Here is a 26,058-nt window from a genome sequence, read left to right as displayed (position 1 = left end):
ATCGAAGTCTGGTGTTCTTCCCCAAACACCACGTTGCCCCTCCTCTCATTAACCTTGAAATAGTCTGGTGACGACCACTCACTCCGTGGACGGCTGTGATGACTGTGGTTGTGGGGAGGAAGCCCCTCTGTTCCAGCGTAAGCTTGCGGTGAGAGTGGAAGTGCTGGGCTCGGAACCAACAACCGTCCCCGCCTTAAGATGATTATTTCAGCACATGTTAGAAAAAGATGAAGAGTGTTTATTCATGCTTTCAAAGAGGAGCTGCTGCTGTTCATGGAATCCAGGGTTTGGAGCTTCAGCCAGAAAAGGCGGAATACCAGGTCACACGATTAAAAGTGTCCTGATTAGAGCAGCGGACAGTCTGCTGTTGGCTTAGAACAGCAGTGCTTCTTGACTCAAGACGCATGTCGGAGGACCTGCATGGGATGTTAATGGCAGCTCTTGTTTGCTCTGACTTCAGCTGTTTTTCTTGTTTGCTTTCGGTGCCTGACCCTCTTCCCTTCAATGTGAAGGATGCTGGCGTCTTGAGGGCCTGCCCAACGTCGGGCGGGGGCCGGGCAGTGCAGGCACCATCTCCTCTTCTGCCTGTTTTACAGAAAGCCGGTCCTCTTAGTCTCAGGGGCCCTAGAGTCGTGTACGTGTGTTAACACCAAGCTGACTTTGCGGGTTCAGCGTTGGGTTGCCTGTCAACCCTCTAAAGCCACACACCTGGTGGCCAGCGTCGCCGCGATTCGGGGGTGTGACGCAAAGTCCCGTGCCCTTTCCTCGTTGACCCCCTTTTCTTTGTAAGAAATCACATCGGCTCAGTGAGCAGATGTGAGGCCTTCAGGGGCGACGTGGAGGGGTGTGTGCCTCTGCGGCCCCCGGGCGGCTGGTGGCGAGGCAGGACGGCAGTCAGGCGATCCTGGCGTGCTCTCCCGGGACAGGTGGCTTTGGGGAGCTGAGAAAGGAAGGTTGCTCCTTGGGACATCACTTTGGATGGAGGCTCCTCCTGACCTTTTCCAGCTGTCTGATCTGAATGTTGGGAGCAGGGCACAGAAAGACTCGGGGCCTGTCATCACCGCCCCGATGAAAGCTAAGTTAGGTCAAGATAATGGAGCGAACTTGTTAGTCCCTTAGTTATCTGTGTCTTTCCTCCCAATCCCCCGCCCCCCGCCGAATTTCACTGTGCAAACGACGACAGAGAAACTGGGCCATGTGTATCACAAACGTGTCCAGTCCTGCAGCAGGGGTTCATGCCAGTCGCTGGTCCCTCCTCAGGGAGAGGACGGTGCCCGCCTGCAGAAGGGCTTGGTGAGGGGTACGGGCACGTGCCCGCGGACATGGATAGGAACCACTGCTGATCGGTCACACTCGTCCCACGTGTGCTGAGCGTCTGCTCTGTGCCTGCCAGTTTCTAGGCATGGCGAACGCAGCGCCAGGCGAGGCAGTCGTGGCTTGAGCCACGTGGCTGTCGCGTCCGTGAGAGAAGTCGGAAAGCGGGCAGGTCGCCAGCAAGCCCCTGAGGTACCTCAGACATTGGTCACCACCTCATGACAGCTGCAGGCAGGCAGTGTGATGGGACAGAAATGAGCTGGACCACCGTCCTAGCCAGTCTTGAGAACCTCCAGGGAGGTGGGCGCGGGGCCCGGAGGGGCCTGGGGCCGAGCCCGAGGACAGGGCCGGTGGCGGGACCCCCAGGCCAGAGGCAGGAGCTGAGACCGACTCCTTCACCACAGCCTGGGGTGGCAGGGTCAGGGTGACGTGTCACATACACTTCTTCCTCAGGTGGTGGTGGCTGGTGGGTGAGTGGCTCTTTGGTGACGCCCACCTGCCCGATAAGCTCCGGTGGTTTTTATTTTCTCTCTCTCTCTTTGTGCAAAACGACACCTCCTCCAATGTGACCTGTCTCTCCTCAGGAGGAAGAGTTGAGGAAAAGCGGAGAAGCCAAGTACTTCCACCTGAACGACGACCTCCACGTCCTGATCGAGGTGTTCGCCCCGCCGGCCGAAGCCTACGCCCGCATGGGGCACGCCCTGGAGGAGATCAAGAAGTTCCTCATCCCCGTGAGTACCGCGTCCCAGCGCCGCCTCCACCATGGTCCTCGGAATCTCTAATCGGTGACAGGTATCTGCCTGGCACTCTGCCTGCTGTGGAGCTGCGCAGGGGGCCGTGGCCAGCAGACCCACCGGGCCCGGGCGTGACTGGCCCTGTCCCTTCTGCAGGGGGCCACTGGGTCTCTGAGACTAAAGAATACCGCTGCGGGCGGGCAGGTGACTAAGGAAAGTGAAGAGCACGGTCGCTTGTCCAGCTGTGGGACAGCGCGTCCTCAACCTTGTGACACTGCTGTCACCTCACAGGTTTATTGTTCTGAGACACAGACTCTGAGTGTTCTCCGGGTCTGTGACGGGGGCCCAGTGGACTTCTTCCCCACGCGGCTGTCACACCCGCTCACACTCAGCACGGCAGCTATCTAGCATGTAGGCAGCGCGTTTTATTTAGAATGAAGTGAAATGGCAGGAAATGTATCTATAGGTTTGGTGTAGAGCTGCAGAAATGCTGATGGAGTCCAGCAACCCTTCTGAGGTCACACGGACCCCGATAGGTTAGAGAGGGCGTCTGTGTGTGTTCACAGTGAAACCCAGCCTCATCCTCAGCCTTGCCTGCTCCTCGCAGGGACGGGAACCCACTGTCCTTGCTCTCTCGTGCGCCCGCTCTGCGGTGTGCCCTGATCGGGCCTGCCCTTCACCTCCGACCCGGGTTCCGGTGATTTTCCGTCTCCAGTGTCTCCTGTGACACTCTGCAAGTCAGTGTTGGCGTTCTGCATTACGATCAGAAATTATTTACATTTTCTCATCTTTCCTCCACTTCTGTGCTCCAGATCGCCACGCTGAAATCCAGCTTCCATCCGGTGTTGGCTGCCTCCAGCATGGTTTTTGTCCTTTAAGACCTTTCTTGAGATTTAAATTACAGACCATAAAGTTTACCCTTGGAATGTATACTGTTTACGGGGTTTTAGTACGGTTGGTCCCCCACTTAGGATGGTTCCACAGAGAGCTGTGTGCTTTATGGGTTACAGTGACAGAGTCAGAGAGAGGGATAGATAGGGACAGACAGACAGGAACGGAGAGAGATGAGAAGCATCGATCATCAGTTTTTCGTTGCAACACCTTAGTTGTTCATGGACTGCTTTCTCATATGTGCTTTGACTGCGAGCCTCCAGCAGACCGAGTAACCCCTTGCTCGAGCCAGCGACCTTGGGTCCAAGCTGGTGAGCTTTGCTCAAACCAGATGAGCCCGTGCTCAAGCTGGCGACCTTGGGGTCTTGAACCTGCGTCCTCCGTGACCCAGTTTGACACTCTATCCACTGCGCTATCGCCTGGTCAGGCCCAACTCTTGATTTAAGTTTCCCTATTTTGTATTCTTTATTTTACTTACTTCTGGTTTAATTCCTATTTTTTCCTTCTGCTTTGAATGCTTAGATAATTTTTTATTCCTTAATTTTTTTACGTATAAGCCTTTGAAGCTATATATACACACACACACACATATATATATATATTAATGTAGACACACACACACACTTCCCTCTGAGCAGTGCCTTGCGTGCGATCCTGGAAACACTGGTGCGTCCTGTTTTTATTTGACTTCATCTCGGGGTGCTTTTTCGTTCTCCTGAGTCCTGGTATTTTGACGCAGGGCTTATTGTGACTGTGTTTTGTCATTGCTGTGTACTTGTGGAGTTCCCAGGTTTCCGTTAGAGGGTTTCTGATTTCATTCACTGTGGTCGGACCATGTGCTTGGTCTGAGCTCAGTACATTTAAGTTACTGGGGCCTGGGGACGGCCTAGCACAGGGCCTGTCCCAGTGGGTGTCCGTGTGCGCTGGGGGGCGTCTGTGTGTCTGGGTACAGTGTCTTATCCGTTTCTGCTCTCAGCGCTCGGTATCCAGGTACACGGGTGCTACAACGATCCTTCCGAATCACAGCCCTGACTGTGCCCTCGCCTCCCTGAGACAGCTCCGTGCTTCCTGGTCCCCTGAGTTCCAGGCGTGTGCAGGTCCACTTAAACCAACTTGCCGCTTTATGTGATTTGGACTCCGCCTTCCCCTCCCGTTGTAAGCCACCTCCCTCCCCAAATTATTTCTATCATTCATCCAAATAGCACTTCTTTCTGTTCCCTGACACACCACCGTTCCTTTGATCTTTAACTGGGCTTCCCCCTCCGTCTGGGGCCTTGACTCCCCTTTCTCGGAAGGCTAGCTCACACTCACCCTCAGACGACACTTCTCAGAGAGGAACCAGCCTTCACGCTACAGCTGGGTTAGGTGACTTTCCTGCGTGATCATTGACACCTGAACTTCCTTCTACTGTGAAATAAAAGATCACAGTTTTCTTTATTCATGACACATTTTTCTTGCTGGTTGTGGAAAGGAGCTGGGATATTAAGGGAAGGAGCAGAGTCAGAGATAGTCCCACGGTTTCTCAGTTGGCTATTTAGACAATACTATAATAAGATACAGAAGAGAAGTTTTCAGGTATAAGATGATGTATTCAGTTTTGTAAACGGTAACTGTTGCTACTGGTGCAGTAGCCAGATGGAAAGGTGCAACAAGAATGCAGGGGTGGCTGCCTGCCCTCCCTGTTCTCTGTTACTGGGCAGTCACAGATGTTCAGTAACTACTGGTTGAATTACGTTGTAAACAGCAACGCCTGTATATCTGTTACATGGTATTTCAGTTTTATTATAAGCATTTTGCTTGGAAATCATGCCTGGGGAAAGGAGTTAAATGGCTGATTGTAGAAAATTTTAGTTTTAGGGAAAACACTGTTTTTTGTTTTTCTTTTTTACAATTTATTAATACATTTTTTCTTTAAAAATTTTTTATTATTTTTAAAATTTTTATTTGATGCATTTTTCATTGTAACAAATTCAAATCTTTGTTTTATGAATTCACCTGTTTCCCTATCCCTCCCACCTTTTTTCCACTATATTTACAAAACCGTCTGCCTCTCGCTCTGAACACTGCCGGGTCTCACGTGGCACGCTCGCTGTCTTCTGTCTCGTGTGTAGGACTACAACGACGAGATCAGGCAAGCACAGCTCCAGGAGCTGACGTACTTGAACGGAGGCTCAGAAAACGCGGACGTCCCCGTCGTTCGAGGGAAATCCACCCTGCGTACGAGAGGTGTCCCGACCCCGGCGATAACAAGGTAAGGAACGGGTCACTGACGGGCATGTAACCAGGTGAGGCACGGGTCACTGACGGGCAGGTTTGATAACCAGGTGAAGCACGGGTCATTGACGGGCATGTAACCAGGTGAGGCACGGGTCACTGACCGGCAGGTTTGATAACCAGGTGAAGCACGGGTCACTGACCGGCAGGTTTGATAACCAGCTGAGGCACAGGTCACTGATTGGCAGGTTTGATAACCAGCTGAGGCATGGGTCACTGACTGGCATGTTTGCGGTTAGACTCTGATACCCTGCCGGCAGTTACAATGTTGCCTTTCCCGATAGCCTCTCCACCTGTCAGTCTTTTCTCTCATCCTGTCTCCTATCCTTCCCCATCTCCTCCACACTACGCTTCCCATTGGTAGTCACGGCGGTCTTAATGGTCTTTTCAAATTAAGTTAGATGAATTTTCTCCCCGCATTACATCCTTTGGGGGCTTCCTTTGCAGCTGGAAGAAATCCCGCACTTCCTGGCACGCACTGTTGGCATCCGGCACGGCTATCCGCCCCGCCTGACCTTGCGCCCTGCCCAGTCTGTGCTCCAGACAGACAGACACAGATGGGGCTGAGCCTTTCTGACCCTCACAGGCCACGCCCTTCTCTTTCCCGAGTCCTCCGATCTCACACTGCCCTCTTGGAATGCTGTGTCCCATCACTAGCGACCCCTCTTGGAATTGCATTTTCAACACACAGGCCCCTTTGCCCAGGGCTGTCTCCTAGTCAGAACTGTGCACAGCAGCCTGTCTTGGTTACTTAGTAGCATTTGTCAAGTGGGCTTTACCTTTCGTTTGTGTTTGCTTCTCATTGGTCTCGCCTTGTTTTGAGATAATCCCATAGAGGCCCCTGCATATGGCAGTCCTCTGTGAAACAGTGGTGGGTGACTGCAGGGACAGAAAATCCTTTAGGCTCTTTCTGATCAAGTGTCAGCCATTGTAAGATTTTTGTTTGTTTGTTTGTTAATGAAGGTCTTGTCTGTCACAGACTGAATTAGCTTTGTGGGATGGGTGGCAGGATGTGACCGCTCTGGAATTTTACGGAGGAGAAAGTTATTCCTGTCAGGGCACGATACTTTTCTGGTAATAGGTGTAAACGGTCTAAAATTAAATCCTGCCATGGGGAGTGATAGTGTTTTAATGGAAACTTTGCATTTCAGGACATAGATTTCCTCTGTCTGGGGGATGAGGAAGTTTCTCTACATTGCACAGTCTGTCCTGTGCTGTGTCTTTACAGCATCGCAGTGAATTCGTGCCCTCCCTGTCCCTGTCCCCTTGCCTGTCCCCGCCCCCTCCCCCGTCCTCCTCCTGGTCAGCATCTCTCAGATGCTGCGTGAATTATCAGCGTAAGGGACTGGTTTATAGTTTCACCGTTAGGTCATCCCTCCGGTGTCCATGAGGTCACACTTTGCAAAACTGGTATTTCAGCCTGTGCTGTGACGGACAGTCAGCAGCCAGGCTCTGTGCCCATGAGTCACTATAGAATGTCTCCAACCATGTGAGAGGCTGTCCCTGTCCCTGTCCCTGCCCCATCCATGTGGGTTTCCACACGGTCCGGATTCCCTTTAAAACGTGTGACGAATGATAGCCTAAGATGCGCAGATTGTCTCAGTGACCGGGGACGATGCATTTCCCTCAATGTGTATGAAGTACCCAACTAGTCGTCAGGAAAACTGAGTTCTTGGTGGCTGGGCCATAAATATTTCACCCAGCTCTGTCTAAAGACCCTTTTGTATTTTTTTGTTGTTATTGTTACTGAAAGGGTGATTATAAGAAAAATGATAATGTCTTTTCTTTCCTTTTCTTTTATGTGAGAGGAGGGGAGACAGACAGACTCGTGTATGTGCCCAAACTGGAATCTACTGAGCAAACCTTGTCTGGGACTGATGCTCAAATCAGTTGAACTATTTTTAGCACCTGAGGCTGACGTGCTCGGACCAACTGAGCTATCCTCAGTACTGGGGGCCAAGTCTAGAATCAGTTGAGCCACTGGCTGCGGGAGGGGAAGAGGGAGGAGGAGAGAAGCAAATGGTCACTTTTTACATTTGCTTTGACCGGGGATCGAACCCAGATGTCTATACACTGGCCCGATACTCTATCCACTGAGCTACCAGCCAGGGCCATAACATATCATTTCTACTAGACAAAACTTTACTTTAAAAACACGTTATTGGGATGTTATTCACATTGTCTGATTCCCGACTAGACTGACTTCTCAAGACATCCCCGCACCTGAACTGTCAGAACTGTCCCCTCCCTCCCTCCCTCCCTCCCTTCTAATTCTGTGTCGATGGCATGTGCCTGTCATAGGAACTCAGGCACACACACGTGACATGTTGGCCCCACGACCCGGGCAGACTGCTGGAGGGCCTTCCTTGGAGCAGAGTTTGTCTGCATTCTCTCTCCACTGAGCCCCCCCCTCTCACCACGAGGTCCCCTCTCACCACTGAGCCGCCCCCTCTCCCACTGAGCCGCCCCCTCTCACCACTGAGCTGCCCCCTCTCCCACTGAGCCGCCCCCTCTCACCACTGAGCTGCCCCCTCTCCCACTGAGCCGCCCCCTCTCTCCACTGAGCCGCCCCCTCTCACCATGAGGTCCCCTCTCTCCACTGAGCCACCCCCTCTCACCACCAGGTCCCTGTCTCTCTTTCCACTGAGCCGCCCCCTCTCCCACGAGGTCCCTGCCTCTCTCCACAGAGCTGCCCCCTCTCTCCACTGAGCCGCCCCCTCTCCCACGAGGTCCCCTCTCTCCACTGAGCCACCCCCTCTCCCACGAGGTCCCCTCTCTCCACAGAGCCGCCCCCTCTCCCACGAGGTCCCCTCTCTCCACAGAGCTGCCCCCTCTCCCACGAGGTCCCCTCTCTCCACAGAGCTGCCCCCTCTCCCACGAGGTCCCTGCCTCTCTCCACTGAGCCGCCCCCTCTCCCACGAGGTCCCCTCTCTCCACAGAGCCGCCCCCTCTCCCACGAGGTCCCCTCTCTCCACTGAGCCACCCCCTCTCCCACAAGGTCCCCTCTCTCCACTGAGCCACCCCCTCTCCCACGAGGTCCCCTCTCTCCACAGAGCCGCCCCCTCTCCCACGAGGTCCCCTCTCTCCACTGAGCCGCCCCCTCTCCCACGAGGTCCCCTCTCTCCACTGAGCCACCCCCTCTCCCACAAGGTCCCCTCTCTCCACTGAGCCACCCCCTCTCCCACGAGGTCCCCTCTCTCCACAGAGCCGCCCCCTCTCCCACGAGGTCCCCTCTCTCCACTGAGCCGCCCCCTCTCCCACGAGGTCCCCTCTCTCCACTGAGCCACCCCCTCTCCCACGAGGTCCCTGCCTCTCTCCACAGAGCTGCCCCCTCTCCCACGAGGTCCCCTCTCTCCACTGAGCCGCCCCCTCTCCCACGAGGTCCCTGCCTCTCTCCACTGAGCCACCCCCTCTCCCACGAGGTCCCTGCCTTTCTCCACTGAGCCGCCCCCTCTCCCATGAGGTCCTGCCTCTCTCCACTGAGCCGCCCCCTCTCCCACGAGGTCCCTGCCTCTCTCCACAGAGCTGCCCCCTCTCCCACGAGGTCCCTGCCTCTCTCCACAGAGCCGCCCCCTCTCCCACGAGGTCCCTGCCTCTCTCCACAGAGCCGCCCCCTCTCCCACGAGGTCCCTGCCTCTCTCCACTGAGCCGCTCCCTCTCCCATGAGGTCCCCTCTCTCCACTGAGCCACCCCCTCTCACCACCAGGTCCCTGCCTCTCTCCACTGAGCCGCCCCCTCTCTCCACTGAGCCGCCCCTTCTCCACTGAGCCGTCCCCTCTCTCCACTGAGCCGCCCCCTCTCCCACGAGGTCCCTGCCTCTCTCCACTGAGCCGCCCCCTCTCCCACGAGGTCCCCTCTCTCCAGAGAGCTGCCCCCTCTCCCACGAGGTCCCTGCCTTTCTCCACTGAGCCACCCCCTCTCCTACGAGGTCCCCTCTCTCCACAGAGCTGCCCCCTCTCCCACGAGGTCCCTGCCTCTCTCCACTGAGCCGCCCCCTCTCCCACGAGGTCCCCTCTCTCCACAGAGCCGCCCCCTCTCCCACGAGGTCCCCTCTCTCCACTGAGCCGCCCCCTCTCCCACGAGGTCCCCTCTCTCCACTGAGCCGCCCCCTCTCCCACGAGGTCCCCTCTCTCCACAGAGCCGCCCCCTCTCCCACGAGGTCCCCTCTCTCCACTGAGCCGCCCCCTCTCCCACGAGGTCCCTGCCTCTCTCCACAGAGCTGCCCCCTCTCTCCACTGAGCCGCCCCCTCTCCCACGAGGTCCCCTCTCTCCACTGAGCCGCCCCCTCTCCCACGAGGTCCCTGCCTCTCTCCACTGAGCCGCCCCCTCTCCCACGAGGTCCCTGCCTTTCTCCACTGAGCCGCCCCCTCTCCCACGAGGTCCCGCCTCTCTCCACTGAGCCGCCCCCTCTCCCACGAGGTCACCTCTCTCCACTGAGCCACCCCCTCTCCCACGAGGTCCCTGCCTCTCTCCACAGAGCCGCCCCCTCTCCCACGAGGTCCCTGCCTCTCTCCACAGAGCTGCCCCCTCTCCCACGAGGTCCCTGCCTCTCTCCACTGAGCCGCCCCCTCTCCCATGAGGTCCCCTCTCTCCACTGAGCCACCCCCTCTCACCACCAGGTCCCTGCCTCTCTCCACTGAGCCGCCCCCTCTCTCCACTGAGCCGCCCCCTCTCTCCACTGAGCCGTCCCCCCTCTCCACTGAGCTGTCCCCTCTCTCCACTGAACCGCCCCCTCTCTCCACTGAGCCGCCCCCTCTCCACTGAGCCGCCCCCTCTCCACTGAGCCGCCCCCTCTCTCCACTGAGCCACCCCCTCTTCCCTCGGAGCCTTCATCCGGGCCTGGCTGGGGTATCCGTGGGCAGCTGCCCTGGCACTGAGGAAAGGGGGACAAAAGGAGAGAAGTGTGTTTTCTTTTAAAATCACGTCGTAGGCTTTGGGAAGTCAGCACCGGAGGCAGATAACGGGGCAGGTGGTGTGAGAGCCCCTGACAAGACGTCGTTTCACTGCCAGCGGGGAGGGACAGATCAGACGGGCCCCCTTGGGTTCTGCCCGGCCAGCCGCGTGCACGTTGCCCGCCGCTCGAGCTGGACGGGGGCTCTGGGCCCTCCTGGGGCTGCGGTGCCCCGGGCGGAAGGCGTTCTGCCACCAGCGTACCCACTGGTTTTCCTGGGGTGATGTTGACCAGGACCCCGGGCACGCGGGGAAAGGAAGCTGGAGAGCATGTGTGCGGCCGGGGGGTCTCTCCCCACCGCACCCTGGGGTTTCCCAAGTGTCGTTTTTGTTCCTCTTTGAAAACCCTCTGTTTTTTTTCTGATGTGAGGCCATGGGACATCACACCTTATTCCTGAGCTCTTCCTGTCACAGGGACTGGGTTTGTGGAGATGCCTAAGTTGTCCTGACGTCAGAGTCTGACGGAAGAGCCGGGGGAAGAAGTGGCTGAGCTGCCGGGATAAACGGGGAATGAAGGAGGGGTACGAGAAGAAGTGTCGTGGAAGCAGGCGTGGCGGGGGCGTGGGGGTCCATAGTCTCAGCAAGGAGGCCAAGGGCGAGACAGGGTGGTGCCTGACAGAAGTCCTTCCAGCCCCAGGCGCCGGGGCAAAGGCTTTCAAGCGAGAAACAAGGGGACTGTTTGTGGCTTGAGATTGGGGTGTGACACTGGGAAAGGCAGAGGCTCCAGCATCACCCCTGGCTCTGCAGCCTCAGGGGTCTCCTGTCCGCCGGCTCGCCTCCCCAGTTCAGTGGACGCGGGAAACGGAGCACACGCGAATCCAAACCCCACCACGTGTCTAAGGGGCACATTCGAGTCCAGACGGGGCTGACCCCTTTCCTGATTGCCCAACATGACCCCCCCACGACAAGGTGGGTGTTATAGTGCCGGCCCGGGACCCGTCCCTCACTGGAGGACCTGAGCCAAGTCATAGGCCCCTGCTGGACGCCTTCAGCGTCCAGGTCGGGGTTCTCAGCGTCCAGGTCGGGGTTCTCGGCGTCCAGGTCGGGGTTCTCGGCGTCGAGGTCGGGGTTCTCGGCGTCGAGGTCGGGGTTCTCGGCGTCGAGGTCGGGGTTCCCGGCGTCGAGGTCGGGGTTCCCGGCGTCGAGGTCGTGGTTCTCGGAGAGGCGGGAGCTTGGGCTCCATGTCCCGAAGGGCGGGCCGTTAGCAGCAATCAAGGTCTTTGCTGCTTTTGCTTCTGAATAAAGAGAAGAAGTAAAGACATGCCAGTGACCAGACTTGGAAGACGAGGGTAGACTTCAAAGTGAGGTGCGAGTTCTCTGTGTTTAGGGGGCTCCCGCCCGGAGGGAGGGAGATAGATCGGTTTCCTGCACTTTGTTAGCGGCCCTGCGTCCCCACGCACGGGCTCAGAGGGCCCAGTGTTGACTCCTCACCATCGTGTAGCTTGTTAGAGGAAAAACCAGTTCCCTTGGATCTGCTCTGCTCTGCCCCGTGTAAACAGTTGCTCAGGCATTTTCTAAAAACATTACATTGAAGATTGGACAGACCACAGAAGAAAGAAATGAGGTCACCCACAGGTTTCAGCACCGGTCGGTGACCTCTGGATCTAAACCACCTCCAGCAGCCCTCGGGGCTTGTCGGAAAGAATCCCAGCCCCTGGACCTGTACCGAGGGGGACGATGCCCGGAAACAAGGTCCCCAGGGCGTGAGGCGCTGGTGAATGTTGCAGAACCACAGTGGTCTGGAGAGGTGCTCAGGGTCGCCCACGCCCCCTGCTCAGAGTCTCAGCCTTCATCAGCTCTGACACGTCGCATGGGCCTTCTGAGGGGTCACAACTCCAGGCCGAACTCGCCTCTGCCCTTTGGCGCGGCCTTGTTCACCCGTCAGCTTCGGCAGGAGGGAGGCCTCAGTGATTAAGCTGTACTCTCAGGAAAACACTCACGACAGAAGGAGAAATTGTCTCGAATGCGTGAGGGAACCTGTAGGGGAAATAAAGGACCCCTTGGGTCATTACTGTATCAAGTGTGGACCTCTCATTGATCCTTGGATCCTGCAGGCACCCCCTCTGGTCAGCTGAGGGCTCCCCTTCTGAGGCCCAGCGGTCAGCTGCGGTTCCCAAGGTCACCAGGGAATAATGCTGGCGCTGCCTGGAGCATTCCGGCTGCCGCCACACACACTATGGCTTTACCCTATTCTTCTGCTTCTCATAAAATTTAGGGCGAACGGCCCAACAGGGTACGGTGTCTGTTTCCTCCGACTCTACCAGACTGCATGCGTCACTGTTGCTAGGGGAGTCAAGGGTGTCCGCTTGGGCTGCGGCTCAACACCTGAAGTGAGGACTGGCGTGAGTGGGCCCTGCTCTCCGCCCTCCCCTCCCCCTCAGGACAGCGTCCAGGTAGAAGTCCACTCCCGAGCTGCCTGTGCTGGTCTAGGTGTGAACCTGTGTGTAAGCCTCACAGCTGTTCTGCAAGAGCCGGGTGTTATTAGCCCCACTTCACAGATGAGAAAACCAAGGCTCAGCTGCGAGGTGACGGAATGGGATTTGAGGATGCTGGCACCCAGAGCCTGTGCTTTTTCATCTCATCTTAGAACCGGTTACTGATTTATAAACTAGTTTCTGATTACTCAGTGCTTAGTGTATTCGGTCATTGAAGGCCCTATGTCCTCAAAAATAGCTGTTCACTGCAAAACAACAAGAACAACAACAACAACAAAAAAAACCCAAAAATCAACAACAAGAAAAAAACACCTTTCTAGGTTACTTTTATGTTTTGAGTTTCAAACCCAGAAACCATGGCCACTCCTCTGAACAGTACAAACAGAAGGGACCATCGCGGTGACATCTGCCCACCTGCCTGTGGAACTTCCTGCTCAGTCTGCTGTCTGTCCACCCGGCCGTGCTGTAATTTGGAGCAGTGCGGTTCCCTCGTCCTGTCAGTCTGAATAAACTTTTCAAGGAAAGAACCCTGACCACCAGCTATCTGTTCATCTCCCCTAACGGGCACTTTCTGTTCTCACGGAGTTCTCAGTCCCGCTGTTGGGCTTCGCCCTGGACCCCGTTTGCCGCGTTCAGCGAGTGCTTTGCCCTGTGACAGGGTTTCTATGTCAGCAGGTGCCGCTGCCTCACGCCTTCCTCCCACCAGAGGTTTGTTGACGGCAGTACTGATGCCGCTGCTCACCACCAGGATGCTCATTCACGAATGGATGCTCACTTAAAATGGGACCTCCAGATTATCTTTTATAGAGGACTCTCTGGAGCTACGTACATTGAAGGACCTCTCTGAAATCCTACAGCCGATACCCCAGGGTGACTCTGTACCCACAGTGGGCACAGGATCTAGCAATGTCGGCGACGGTGGGAAAGAACTGTGAACTTCTCGACTATAGGAATGTATGTCTTTCAATCTGATGAAAGGCATGCATTTATGTATTCACAAGACATTGAGTATCTGGTGCCCCACAGGGTACCCTGGATGGCAGTGAGCGGGTATTACAGAAGGAAGCAGAAGCCTTAATTAGTTTGAATATATACAGATCACCAAATAAGTGGAAACTTTTTTTTTTTCTTCTGATCACATTGAAGATTTTTCTAGATCTATACCGGAGATAAAAAGATGAATAAGACACTCCAGGAATTATAGTGTCTTTCAGGACAGTTCAGAGTGATCGATATTTGTGTGATTGTTGATCTGCGTTGAGGAGGAACTGTGTGCAACACTTTACACATCCCATGTCACGTCTCCTTGACAACAGCTCTGAGAAGTGGGTTCCCTGCCCCGTCGCGCACCCGAGGACCCTGGCCCGGACGTGGGACTCTTGAGCAGTTTGAATGTTAACTGGAAGGCGGACATTAAGCTGGTGGATAGTCGGGAGTTGAATTCAGATCCGACCCCAGTGTCCTTGGACTTGACCCCCATGTTGACTGGACTCATATTTATGGCTGGGAATGAAAAAAAAGTTAATTTGCAATACCCATGAAAGGGATAAAGCATGTTCTCTGAGAATGAAAGTCTTAAAAAGAGTTTGCTTGTGATGAACTTTTAGAAGTACGGTATTGGTCAGGTTTTTCTAATAAGATGTCCTCATTTGGGATTTCTCTAAGTATTTTCTCACGACGAGCCTGGAGTTATTACTACGAGTTCGGGGAATTTCATCCCATGATGGCGAGGGCACATACTCTCCTTGTGACTGATCCGTGGTTGCCGTTACCTCGGTAACCTGACTGAGAGGAGTGTCTGTCAGGGTTCCTGGCTACACTGTTTCTCTCCCCCCCACCCCCAGGGCGGGGCAGCTGCATAAATTGTTCGGAAGATTTTTCTCTTCTCTCTCACTGACTGAATTATCATTTGTTTGCATCAGGATGGACTCATGGCCGTCTGTCTGTCCTACACATGGCGGGGATTCAGCACCACTACCGTTCTGGTGCTCGAAGTGCCTGGGCTTTGGCCGTTGGCTCTCTCCCCGTTGGGCTCTCTCCCCGTCGGGCTCTGCTCCTGCCTCGCACCACCATCCATGTGTTTTTTCCCCCGTTTTGAGCGCTGTCTTAGCTTTTGGTACCTCAGGGTGCACCCTTCTCCCTCGTATGTTTCATGCCCCTGTCTTGGAATCAGAGCCCTGGGTTCCTTTTCCTGGGGGAAGAATTTGAGACCGAGACCTGGGGGTTCGTCCTGCGTGGTGCTGCCGGGGGGGGGGGGTGTCCCTGCTCCCGGGCCCTCTGGGCGACACAGCGAGAACGTGCGTGCACGTGAGTGTACTGACCCGAGCGTGGCACAGGCCCGTGCCTGTTTCTGTGTTTGGCTGTCTGTCCCCAGTGACTGATCATGAGCTCATCGTCGTGTCTCTGGCTGGGGTCCCGACCATATTGATCACTCTAGCCCCCTCCTCTTGCTTATCTGTAACCTTCACGGCCGGCCGCACGAGAAGTGTGGCCCCCACTGCCCCCCGACCCGTCCGTCTGCTTAACTCTTCAGCGGCAGGGTCTGTGTAAGTGCTGTCGCAGTGCTCCACTGGTGCCCGCACGCCTGCCCTGGGGAAGGAGCTGTGTCACCCAGGACAGAGCGTCACTCCTTCCCAAGTTTACTTACTTTCCTCCCATCTCCTTTAATAGATAGATAGATAGATAGATCTAGATATATATACATAAATCTATCTCTCTCTATATATAGAAGGTCTACTGGAAAGTTCTGTCCGTTTTTGGAATAAAACAAAATACAAATTTTTCTTACCATCAATAAACTTTATTAAATAATATAATGATTTCTTGCCACCATGAGGGCAAATTGTATATCCCATTTTTGAAAAATGTTTTATCTTTTGATGCGAAAAATTGAACCAGTACTTGTTTGATATCTTCTTCATTTTTGAATTTTTTGCCTTTCAAAAAATTGTGAAAGGACAAAAACAAGTGATAGTCGGAGGGTGCTAAGTCCGGAGAATATGGTGGATGCAACAGACATGCTTCTGTAGCATTTCTTCCTTGTTGAAATTCGTAAAAATTACAGTGGCGTAAATGAACTTTATCAGTAGCCATGGGTACACTATCGCTTCACACATAAGACTAACGTGAATCAACTTTGATTTAGTTAATTTGCTACGTCAGTATGTGTACATTAAGTAATAAAAGCAGAGAGGCACACATGCGCCAAATAAACGTGCTTATGTGTCGAAACTTGTGATAGAAATGGACAGAACTTTCCGGTAGACTATACTGTATGTGTGTGTGTGTGTGTGTTTGTGTGTGTGTGTATTTTTCTGAAGTTAGAAACGGGGAGGCAGTCAGACAGACTCCCGATACGCCTGACCGGGATCCACCCGGCACGCCCACCAGGGGCGATGCTCTACCCATCTGGGTCGTTGCTCTGTAGCAGCCAGAGCCATTCTAGCACCTGAGGTGGAGGCCATGGAGCCATTCTCAGCACCTGGGCCAACTTTGCTCTAATGGAGCCTTGGCTGCAGGAGGGAAAGAGAGAGACAGAGAGGAAGGAGAGGGGGAGGGATGGAGAAGCAGATGGGTGCTTCTCCTGTGTGCCCTGGCCGGGAATTGAACCCGGGACTTCACACACCAGGCTGACGCTTTACCACTGAGCCAACCGGCCAGGGCCCATAGATATATTTTTAACACAGTGCAAATGTTTTGTCGCATTCAGCATTTCATTCTAGAAGACCTCAGTTTCCTAGATTATATGTTTTTAATTGGCATTTGTTGAAGTTCACTTTTTGTGCTGTTAGGTTCCGTGGGTTTGACGGATGCTGTGGATCATGTACCCACCATTTCAGTATTCTATTATTTTTTTATTTTTATTTTTATTTTTTTTTTATTTTTCTGAAGCTGGAAACAGGGAGAGACAGTCAGACAGACTCCCGCATGCGCCCGACCGGGATCCACCCAGCACGCTCACCAGGGGGCGACGCTGTGCCCACCAGGGGGCGATGCTCTGCCCCTCCGGGGTTTCGCTCTGCCGCGACCAGAGCCACTCTAGCGCCTGGGGCAGAGGCCAAGGAGCCATCCCCAGCGCCCGGGCCATCTTTGCTCCAATGGAGCCTCGGCTGTGGGAGGGGAAGAGAGAGACAGAGAGGAAGGAGAGGGGGAGGGGTGGAGAAGCAGATGGGCGCTTGTCCTGTGTGCCCTGGCCGGGAATTGAACCCAGGACTTCTGCACGCCAGGCCGACACTCTACCACTGAGCCAACCGGCCAGGGCCCATTTCAGTATTCTACAGAGTAGTTCCTCACCCTAAACTGTTCCTGCTACTTCGCCTGTTCAACACTCCCCACCCCTGAACCCGCGTCAGCCACCGGACTTTAGTTTATACATCTTCGTCTGTCTCTTCTCCTGTGTGTCATACAGCTGGAATTACACAGTATGTATGCAGCCTTTTCCAACCAACATCTTCCACTTAGAAGCCTGCATTTTAGAGTCATCTCCTGCTTTTTCATGGGTTGTTAACTCACTTCATTTTATTGCTGAATAATACTCCCTTGTGTGGATGTACCCCTGCTTGCTTGTCCATTCTCCTGTTGAGGGGCGTCTGGGTTGTTTCAGCGACCGTGAAGAAAGCTGCTACAGTTTTCGAATCAGTTGGTTAAATACCTGGGAATGCAGTTACTGTATTCTACGGTCAGACGATATTGGGCTCTGTAGAAACTGCCACATAGTTTCAAAAATGGCTCTACAATTCTGCATGCCTACCAGCAGGGAATGAGAATACCCGTTTCGCCACATCCTCACTAAATGGGTCAAGTCAGTTACTTTTGATTTTAGCCATCCGAATAGCTACATTTTAATTTGCAGTTCCCTAATGGCAGATGATGTTGAGTGTCTTTTCATGGGGTCATTTGCCACCCGTATATTGTACTGGGTGAGCTGTATATTGAAGTCTTTTGCCCATTTTTACTTAGATTGTTTTCTTATTGTCGAGTTTTATAAGTCTTTAATGCATTTTGGGTGCAGGTCCTGTATCAGATGTGTGTTTTGAAAATGTCTTCTCCCTTTCTGTGGTGTATCTCTTCATCTTTGAAGAGTGTCCTTCTCAGAGTAGAGGTATTTAATACTAATAAAGTCCAGCTTGCCAATTTTTATTTCATAGGTTATACTTTTCTAATTATGTCTAAAACGCATCATCAAACCAGGGTCACACTGATTTCTCTTAACATTTGCTATTAAAAGTTGTATATTTTATGTGTAGGTCTGAAGCCATTTTAGAGTTAATTTTTGTGAAAGATGTAATGTTTGTCTTCTTCCCTCCCTACCTCCCTCCCTCCCTCCTTCCCTCTCTCTCTCCCTTAATTTTTATAGAACTATGGAACATTGATCTTTGTGAGGTGTATATCTTTGTGAACCATGGAATGTTAGGGAAAGTGACGAATATTGCTACTTTGACTCTCTTGCTTGCAGGGGAAGGGGGGGAGCCACAGCCCGGCCAGTGGGAGTCGTCGTCCCACGAGGAACCCCAGCGTCCAGGGCAGTCCTTTCCACCCGAGGGCCAGTGAGTCGAGGAAGAGGACTTCTCACTCCCAGAGCAAGAGGAGTCCCCCCGACTGGGTACCGACCTCCACCGCCTCCCCCAACACAAGAGACCTATGGAGACTACGTAAGTGAAGGTGTCAGACATCAGCTCTGATGACCTGAGAATGTTCCACCTTAGTTTATTTAGCAATATTTATTGATTGCTAAATAAATACTTGGTACAAGAGGTGCAAAGGCTGAAAAAGAAATAACCTCTTCTATCAAATAGCTTAAGTCTACAATCTTGAAGATGAGTTTGGGTGGTGGGTTTGGGGTTCAGGACTAGGATCAAAGAGATGTATTACCAAGCTTTGATAGGATTTTAGTGTAACATCCTTTCGTATGCCACTCCAGGTCTCCTCTTAGTAATTCAATCATTGAAAAAATAATTGCCTACCTGTACCAAGCTGGGTTTTTTTTACCCTGAAGTGTTTTCTCTTAAGCTCTGCTGCTGAATATGGGTTCTTAGTGGAGAATATTTTCAGCAAAGAAAACAAAAGTTCACAGTTTTTTAAATTAATGCAAATCAGTTTTTCATTTACCATTCAGTAATTCTTTGATATGGTTCATAGACTCACTTAACATAAGAGGGAGAGAACAGAACCCTGACAACAGGGTGGGGGGAGGGGAAGCGGAGTTTCTCCACAGGAGTCGGGGTGGGGGGAGGGGAAGCGGAGTTTCTCCACAGGACTCCAACCTCCCCCGAGTCCTGCTGCATCCTCCTAGTTTCCCGTAGGGGAGGAACATCGGCAGTGGAGAGATGTTTCATATAAGTGATCAAAAGAATTAAAGAAAGGGTGTGTCACTGTCGTCAAAGGAAGGGAAGCAGCATCCAGGTGGAAATGCAAAACCCAACAGGTTTCCATGTTTTCCTTTTTTTTAAACTGAATTTATTGAGGCAACATTGATTAATAAAATCACGTAGCTTTCAGGAGTATAATTCCATAGAACATCGTCTATAACACACTGTGCCATGTGCTCTGCACCCCAAGGCGAGTCTCCTTCCATCACCGTGCATCCCCTTGACCCTCTTCCCCCCCCCTGCCCTCCGGTGGTCCTCATGACCCTCTCCCCCCTTGCCCTCCGGTGGTCCTCATGACCCTCTCCCCCCCCGCCCTCCGGTGGTCCTCATGACCCTCTCCCCCCCCGCCCTCCGGTGGTCCTCATGACCCTCTTCCCCCCCCCCCGCCCTCCGGTGGTCCTCATGACCCTCTTCCCCCCCCCTGCCCTCCGGTGGTCCTCATGACCCTCTCCCCCCCTGCCCTCCGGTGGTCCTCATGACCCTCTTCCCCCCCTTGCCCTCCGGTGGTCCTCATGACCCTCTTCCCCCCCGCCCTCCGGTGGTCCTCATGACCCTCTTCCCCCCCCCGCCCTCCGGTGGTCCTCATGACCCTCTCCCCCCCTGCCCTCCGGTGGTCCTCATGACCCTCTCCCCCCCCCGCCCTCCGGTGGTCCTCATGACCCTCTCCCCCCCCCGCCCTCCGGTGGTCCTCATGACCCTCTCCCCCCCCGCCCTCCGGTGGTCCTCATGACCCTCTCCCCCCCCGCCCTCCGGTGGTCCTCATGACCCTCTTCCCCCCCCGCCCTCCGGTGGTCCTCATGACCCTCTCCCCCCCCGCCCTCCGGTGGTCCTCATGACCCTCTTCCCCCCCCGCCCTCCGGTGGTCCTCATGACCCTCTCCCCCCTCCCGCCCTCCGGTGGTCCTCATGACCCTCTTCCCCCCCCGCCCTCCGGTGGTCCTCATGACCCTCTTCCCCCCCCGCCCTCCGGTGGTCCTCATGACCCTCTTCCCCCCCCTGCCCTCCGGTGGTCCTCATGACCCTCTTCCCCCCCCTGCCCTCCGGTGGTCCTCATGACCCTCTCCCCCCCCCTGCCCTCCGGTGGTCCTCATGACCCTCTTCCCCCCCTGCCCTCCGGTGGTCCTCATGACCCTCTCCCCCCCCGCCCTCCGGTGGTCCTCATGACCCTCTCCCCCCCCGCCCTCCGGTGGTCCTCATGACCCTCTTCCCCCCCCTGCCCTCCGGTGGTCCTCATGACCCTCTTCCCCCCCCTGCCCTCCGGTGGTCCTCATGACCCTCTCCCCCCCTGCCCTCCGGTGGTCCTCATGACCCTCTCCCCCCCCGCCCTCCGGTGGTCTTCATGACCCTCTCCCCCCCCGCCCTCCGGTGGTCCTCATGACCCTCTCCCCCCCTGCCCTCCGGTGGTCCTCATGACCCTCTTCCCCCCCTTGCCCTCCGGTGGTCCTCATGACCCTCTTCCCCCCCGCCCTCCGGTGGTCCTCATGACCCTCTTCCCCCCCCCCGCCCTCCGGTGGTCCTCATGACCCTCTCCCCCCCTGCCCTCCGGTGGTCCTCATGACCCTCTCCCCCCCCCGGCCCTCCGGTGGTCCTCATGACCCTCTCCCCCCCCCGCCCTCCGGTGGTCCTCATGACCCTCTCCCCCCCCGCCCTCCGGTGGTCCTCATGACCCTCTCCCCCCCCGCCCTCCGGTGGTCCTCATGACCCTCTTCCCCCCCCGCCCTCCGGTGGTCCTCATGACCCTCTCCCCCCTCCCGCCCTCCGGTGGTCCTCATGACCCTCTCCCCCCCCCCCGCCCTCCGGTGGTCCTCATGACCCTCTCCCCCCCTGCCCTCCGGTGGTCCTCATGACCCTCTTCCCCCCCCTGCCCTCCGGTGGTCCTCATGACCCTCTTCCCCCCCCTGCCCTCCGGTGGTCCTCATGACCCTCTCCCCCCCTGCCCTCCGGTGGTCCTCATGACCCTCTTCCCCCCCTGCCCTCCGGTGGTCCTCATGACCCTCTCCCCCCCCGCCCTCCGGTGGTCCTCATGACCCTCTCCCCCCCCCGCCCTCCGGTGGTCCTCATGACCCTCTTCCCCCCCCTGCCCTCCGGTGGTCCTCATGACCCTCTTCCCCCCCCTGCCCTCCGGTGGTCCTCATGACCCTCTCCCCCCCTGCCCTCCGGTGGTCCTCATGACCCTCTTCCCCCCCTGCCCTCCGGTGGTCCTCATGACCCTCTCTCCCCCCGCCCTCCGGTGGTCCTCATGACCCTCTCCCCCCCTGCCCTCCGGTGGTCCTCATGACCCTCTCCCCCCCCGCCCTCCGGTGGTCTTCATGACCCTCTCCCCCCCCCCGCCCTCCGGTGGTCCTCATGACCCTCTCCCCCCCCCGCCCTCCGGTGGTCCTCATGACCCTCTTCCCCCCTCCCCCTGCCCTCCGGTGGTCCTCATGACCCTCTTCCCCCCCTCACCCTCCGGTGGTCCTCATGACCCTCTCCCCCCCCGCCCTCCGGTGGGCCTCATGCTGCTGTCTGAGTTCTGTGTTCATCCCTTCACCTTTCTCATCCAGCCCCACATCCCCCTTTCCTCTGACAGCTCAAGTCTGTTCTCTCTGAGTCTGTTTCTCTTTTGTTTATTTTACTCATAGGATTCCACTTGTAAGTGAGATCATATGGTCCTTGATCTCTCTGACTGGCTTAGTGTACTTAGTGTAATGCTCCCCAGGTCTGTCTGTGTCGTCACAAAGGGTAAGATTTTCTTTTCTTTTTATTTAATGGCCGAGTAATATTCCATTGCATAAGTGCACCTCACCTTTTCATCCATTCATTTACTGACGGGCACTTGGGCTGTTTCCAAATGTTGGCTGTTGTAAATCATGGTGCAGTGAACGTAGGACAAAAGGGAGCTGTTGACAGGAATACAGTTATAATAGGGGATTTTAACACCGTATTGCCATCAATGGATACATCTTCCAGACACTAAATCAACAAGGAAATGGCAGCCTTTAATGGCACTCTAGATCAGCTGGATTTAATTGATATCTTCAGAGCATTTCACCTCAAAGCAGCAGAATATCCATTCTTTAAAAGTGCACATGGAACATTTTCTAGGATAGACTGCATGTTAGGACACTAAAAAAGTCTCAATAAATTTAAGAAGTTTGAAATCATATCAAGCATCTGTTTTGACCATAATGGCTTGAAACTAGAAATCACTCACAAGAAGAATACTGAAAAACCACAAAGACATGAAGACTAAATAACATGTTACTGAAGAGAGAATGAGTTAACAATGACATCAAGAAAGAAAACAAAAGATAGCCTGAAACAAGTGAAAATGAGAATACAACAGCCCAAAAAGCTATGGGACACAGCCAAAGCAGTCCTAAAAGGGAAATTCATAGCATTACAGGCCTATGTCGGGAAACAAGAAACATCTCAAATCAGTAATCTTAACTTTGCATTGAAAGAACAGCAAACAAAGCCTAGAGTGAGTAAAAGGAAGGAAATAATAAAGATCAGAGCAGAAATAAATGACAGAGTCTAAATAAAAAAATAAAAATATATATATGATCAGTGAAACCAAGAGCTCTTTCTTTGAAGAGATAAACAATGTTGACAGACCTTTAACTAGACTCGTCAAGAAAAGAGAGAATCCAAATAAAAATCAGAAATGAAAGAGGAAATGTAACTACTGACACCACAGAAATATGAAGGATTATATGAAAATACTATGAACAACCATATGCTAACAAATTGGACAATCTGAGTGAAATGGACGAATTCCTAGAAACATTCAATTTTCTAAAACTGAATCAAAAAGAGTCAGAGAATCTGAATGGACAGATTACAACCAGTGGAATTAAAGCAGTAATCATAAAAATCTTAGCCAACCAAAGTCCAGAACCAGATGGCTTCACAGGTGAATTTTACCAAACATTCAAAGAAGAACTAACAGCTGTCCTTGTCAAACTATTCCAAAAAAATTCATGTTGTGCTTTAATGGAGGTCTCTTGCTAGGTGCTTCGTGCCTCTTCACGCAGTTTCTGGAAGGTTGCAGATAGCCCCCAGGCCACGCACAGCCTCTTCCGCATCCTCTGCAGCCAGCGGCGAGGTCACCGTCTTTTTCCTGGACACCCTGAGATGAGTTCCCTGCGTGTGCTGTGTTCTCTCAGGCTTCCAGACCTTAGTTCAGGCTGCTTGCGGTCTCTGCCTGTCTTGTGTGTCCTTCTAGACTCCCGTTAGCATTCACTAGGGAGGGTCAGAGGGGCTGACCTGTTGAGCATTGCTGTAGTCATTACTTGCCTCTCTTCTACCTCTGGAAGGACAAGGTGGGCGGGTGGATAGCTTTTACCGCTTCACGCTCCGCAGAGCGTGCGGACTGGGAGCTCAGTGCACTCTGTTTAACAAGTGGAGCGCAGAGTACCCAGTTTCACCAGTATGCTCTGCAGTCGGGGAAGGACGTGGCCTCTGTCTCTCCCTTGTATTCCTTCCGGTCGGACGTGTTTCTGTTTAGACTCTTCTTGCCAAACTCACACAGTAGCCATGCCTCAGGCTCTTGAACAGAGGCCGAGTCTCCTAAAGATAGCAGAGCGTGAAGCCGAGGAAGTGTTGTTGAGTTCCTTCCTGGTGGGCTGGGCGTCTGTTCCCACCTCGTCATTCTCTCAGGTGTGGAGTCATGGCAGGGGCTACAGGGTAATGATTAGACCCGGGGGCAGGGGACGTGGGTCCCAGGTTGCAGTGAGAGCTTCTGTAGTGGACACTGAGCATGACAAACACTGTTGGCCGCTAACGTGAGGAGGGGACAGCCCCTCACCTCTGCTCTGCAGGGGTCATGGGTCCCAGGTTGCAGTGAGAGCTTCTGTAGTGGACACTGAGCCTGACAGACACTGTTTGCCGCTGACGTGAGGAGGGGACAGTCCCTCACCTCTGCTCTGCAGGGGACATGGATCCCAGGTCCCCTGTACCGAAACTGTGTGAGTCAGGCGAGCACCAGCCCAGTTTGGCTTCACAGTCCACATATTTCAGAACGAGCTATTCACTGACTTCTTTCATGCATTTATTCATCTCTTCACCCAACAAAGACTGAGTTCCTGCCGTGTGGACACGACACACGTGTCCTCTGTCTCAGCGTGGACATAGTCCAGTGAGTCCAGACTGTGGTGAGATGAATACAAACACACATTGTTTTGAAAGGCCACAGTTTGGGGGAGGAAACGGAAATTCACGGCGTTGAAAGGTTTCTCTGTCTGCAGTCCTGCTTTGTATGGATGAAGAATGGGGAGGCACGGAACGAGGGGTTCGCAGGACTTGTGTAGAGTTCATTGCTTTGCCTTTCCATCCGCTCCCGTGGGTGAGGGCTGGTGGCCGAGCTGGAGAACCCCTGTCCCTCGGGAGCAGATGCGGTTAGACAGTTTTGCTGGGATCAGGCGCCTTTGTTGTCTGTGCCCCGTGCTCACACCTGACCCTCCCCAGGCTCTGCTTGTCACTGTGGCCACTGTTCAGCCCAGGTCTGCGCTCTGGCTGCCACACTCCCATCAGGATGGCGTGCGTGGCCATCATGAGACATACTATCGTGAGTACCTCCCTTCCCAGAGATGAACAAGAATTTAGAATTGTAAGGGCTATAATTTCCCCTCTTAACTTTGTATATGTTATTTATATTTATTAAAATTAATAGCCAGTCCTGACCTGTGGTGGCGCAGTGGATAAAGTGTCGACCTGGAATGCCGAGGTCGCCAGTTCGAAACCTGGGGCTTGCCTGGTCAAGGCACATATGGGAGTTGATGCTTCCTGCTCCTCCCCACCTCCCCTCTCTCTCCTCTCTAAAATGAATAAATGAAATCTTAATAATAAATATATAAATAAAATTAATAGCCGGGAGCAGGAGTTTCCCCTCTCAGCCTAGCATTTCGAAACTCGCCACCCAGTTTCAGTGAGAGCTTCTGTAGTGGACACTGAGCCTGACAAACACTGTTTGCCGCTGACAGGAGGAGGGGACAGCCCCTCACCTCTGCTCTGCAGGGGACATGGATCCCAGGTTGCAGTGAGAGCTTCTGTAGTGGACACTGAGCCTGACAAACAGTGTTTGCCACTGACAGGAGGAGGGGACAGCCCCTCACCTATGCTCTTCAGGGGTCATGGATCCCAGGTTGCAGTGAGAGCTTTCGTAGTGGACACGAGCCTGACAAACAGTGTTGGCCGCTGACGGGAGGAGGGGACAGCCCCTCACCTCTGCTCTGCAGGGGACATGGATCCCAGGTTGCAGTGAGAGCTTCCGTAGTGGACACTGAGCACGACAAACAGTGTTTGCCGCTGACGGGAGGAGGGGACAGCCCCTCACCTCTGCTCTGCAGGGGTCATGGATCCCAGGTTGCAGTGAGAGCTTCTGTAGTGGACACTGAGCCTGACAGACAGTGTTGGCCGCTGACGGGAGGAGGGGACAGCCCCTCACCTCTGCTCTGCAGGGGACATGGGTCCCAGGTTGCAGTGAGAGCTTCTGTAGTGGACACTGAGCACGACAAACAGTGTTGGCCGCTGACAGGAGGAGGGGACAGCCCCTCACCTCTGCTCTGCTGCCCGCGTCGGGAGCTCTGCCTCTCAGGTGGGCTCTGTTGACCTCCTCTTCCTCCCCCGACCCAACCTGACCTGAATTTCCTTCCTGAAATTCCTAGGGCTCTGCAGTACTCTCTGGTGTGTCCGCAGTCACTGACCGTCTGTCTTCGCTGTTTGAGATCCTGCGGCGACTCAGACAACTTGCTTAGCTTTGTAACATAGGAAGGGGAAAAACTCAAACTTGTAAGAAAGAAAATGATTTTGTTTGCCCCTGTAGGACCTCAGGTCGGGTTGGCAGACTCATAAGGTATCCGACGTAGCCTAGGATCCTAAACCCCAGAATGTGTATCCGTTCGTGGGCCAAGTGGGACCACTGAAGTCGGTCTTTGCAGGATGTCCTGAAATAATTATTCCATTGAACTGGAATCCTCAGACACTAGGTTCTGAACTCCGCGGGAGGAGTGGACCCCTCCGCCCTTCACCTTGGTGGTCTCAGCACTGAGTATACTGTCCGGCACGTCAGAGGCCCGTCGTACGTGTTTGCTGAGTGAGCGAATGAATGAAT

General features: G+C 54.3%; 1 protein-coding gene across 4 annotated transcripts in view; it reads left to right on the top strand.

Annotated features, from left to right (window-relative positions):
- The window catches only part of KHDRBS3 (KH RNA binding domain containing, signal transduction associated 3), a 159,738-nt gene that overhangs the window by 75,315 nt on the left and 58,365 nt on the right, over positions 1-26,058 (top strand). For all 4 annotated transcript variants that reach the window (XR_010730189.1, XM_066265612.1, XM_066265614.1 and 1 more), the window contains exons 4-6: positions 1,899-2,045; positions 5,051-5,190; positions 18,054-18,249. Coding sequence is in view for 3 of the 4 variants with exons in the window: in XM_066265612.1 (XP_066121709.1) it covers positions 1,899-2,045; positions 5,051-5,190; positions 18,054-18,249 (483 nt within the window). In the remaining variant the exon portion in view is untranslated. The remainder of the gene's footprint in view (positions 1-1,898; positions 2,046-5,050; positions 5,191-18,053; positions 18,250-26,058) is intronic.

This window comes from Saccopteryx bilineata, chromosome 3 (genome assembly GCF_036850765.1).
Source record: "Saccopteryx bilineata isolate mSacBil1 chromosome 3, mSacBil1_pri_phased_curated, whole genome shotgun sequence".
Classification (NCBI taxonomy): Eukaryota; Metazoa; Chordata; class Mammalia; order Chiroptera; family Emballonuridae; genus Saccopteryx; species Saccopteryx bilineata.
This window is presented reverse-complemented; position numbering and strand designations above follow the sequence as displayed.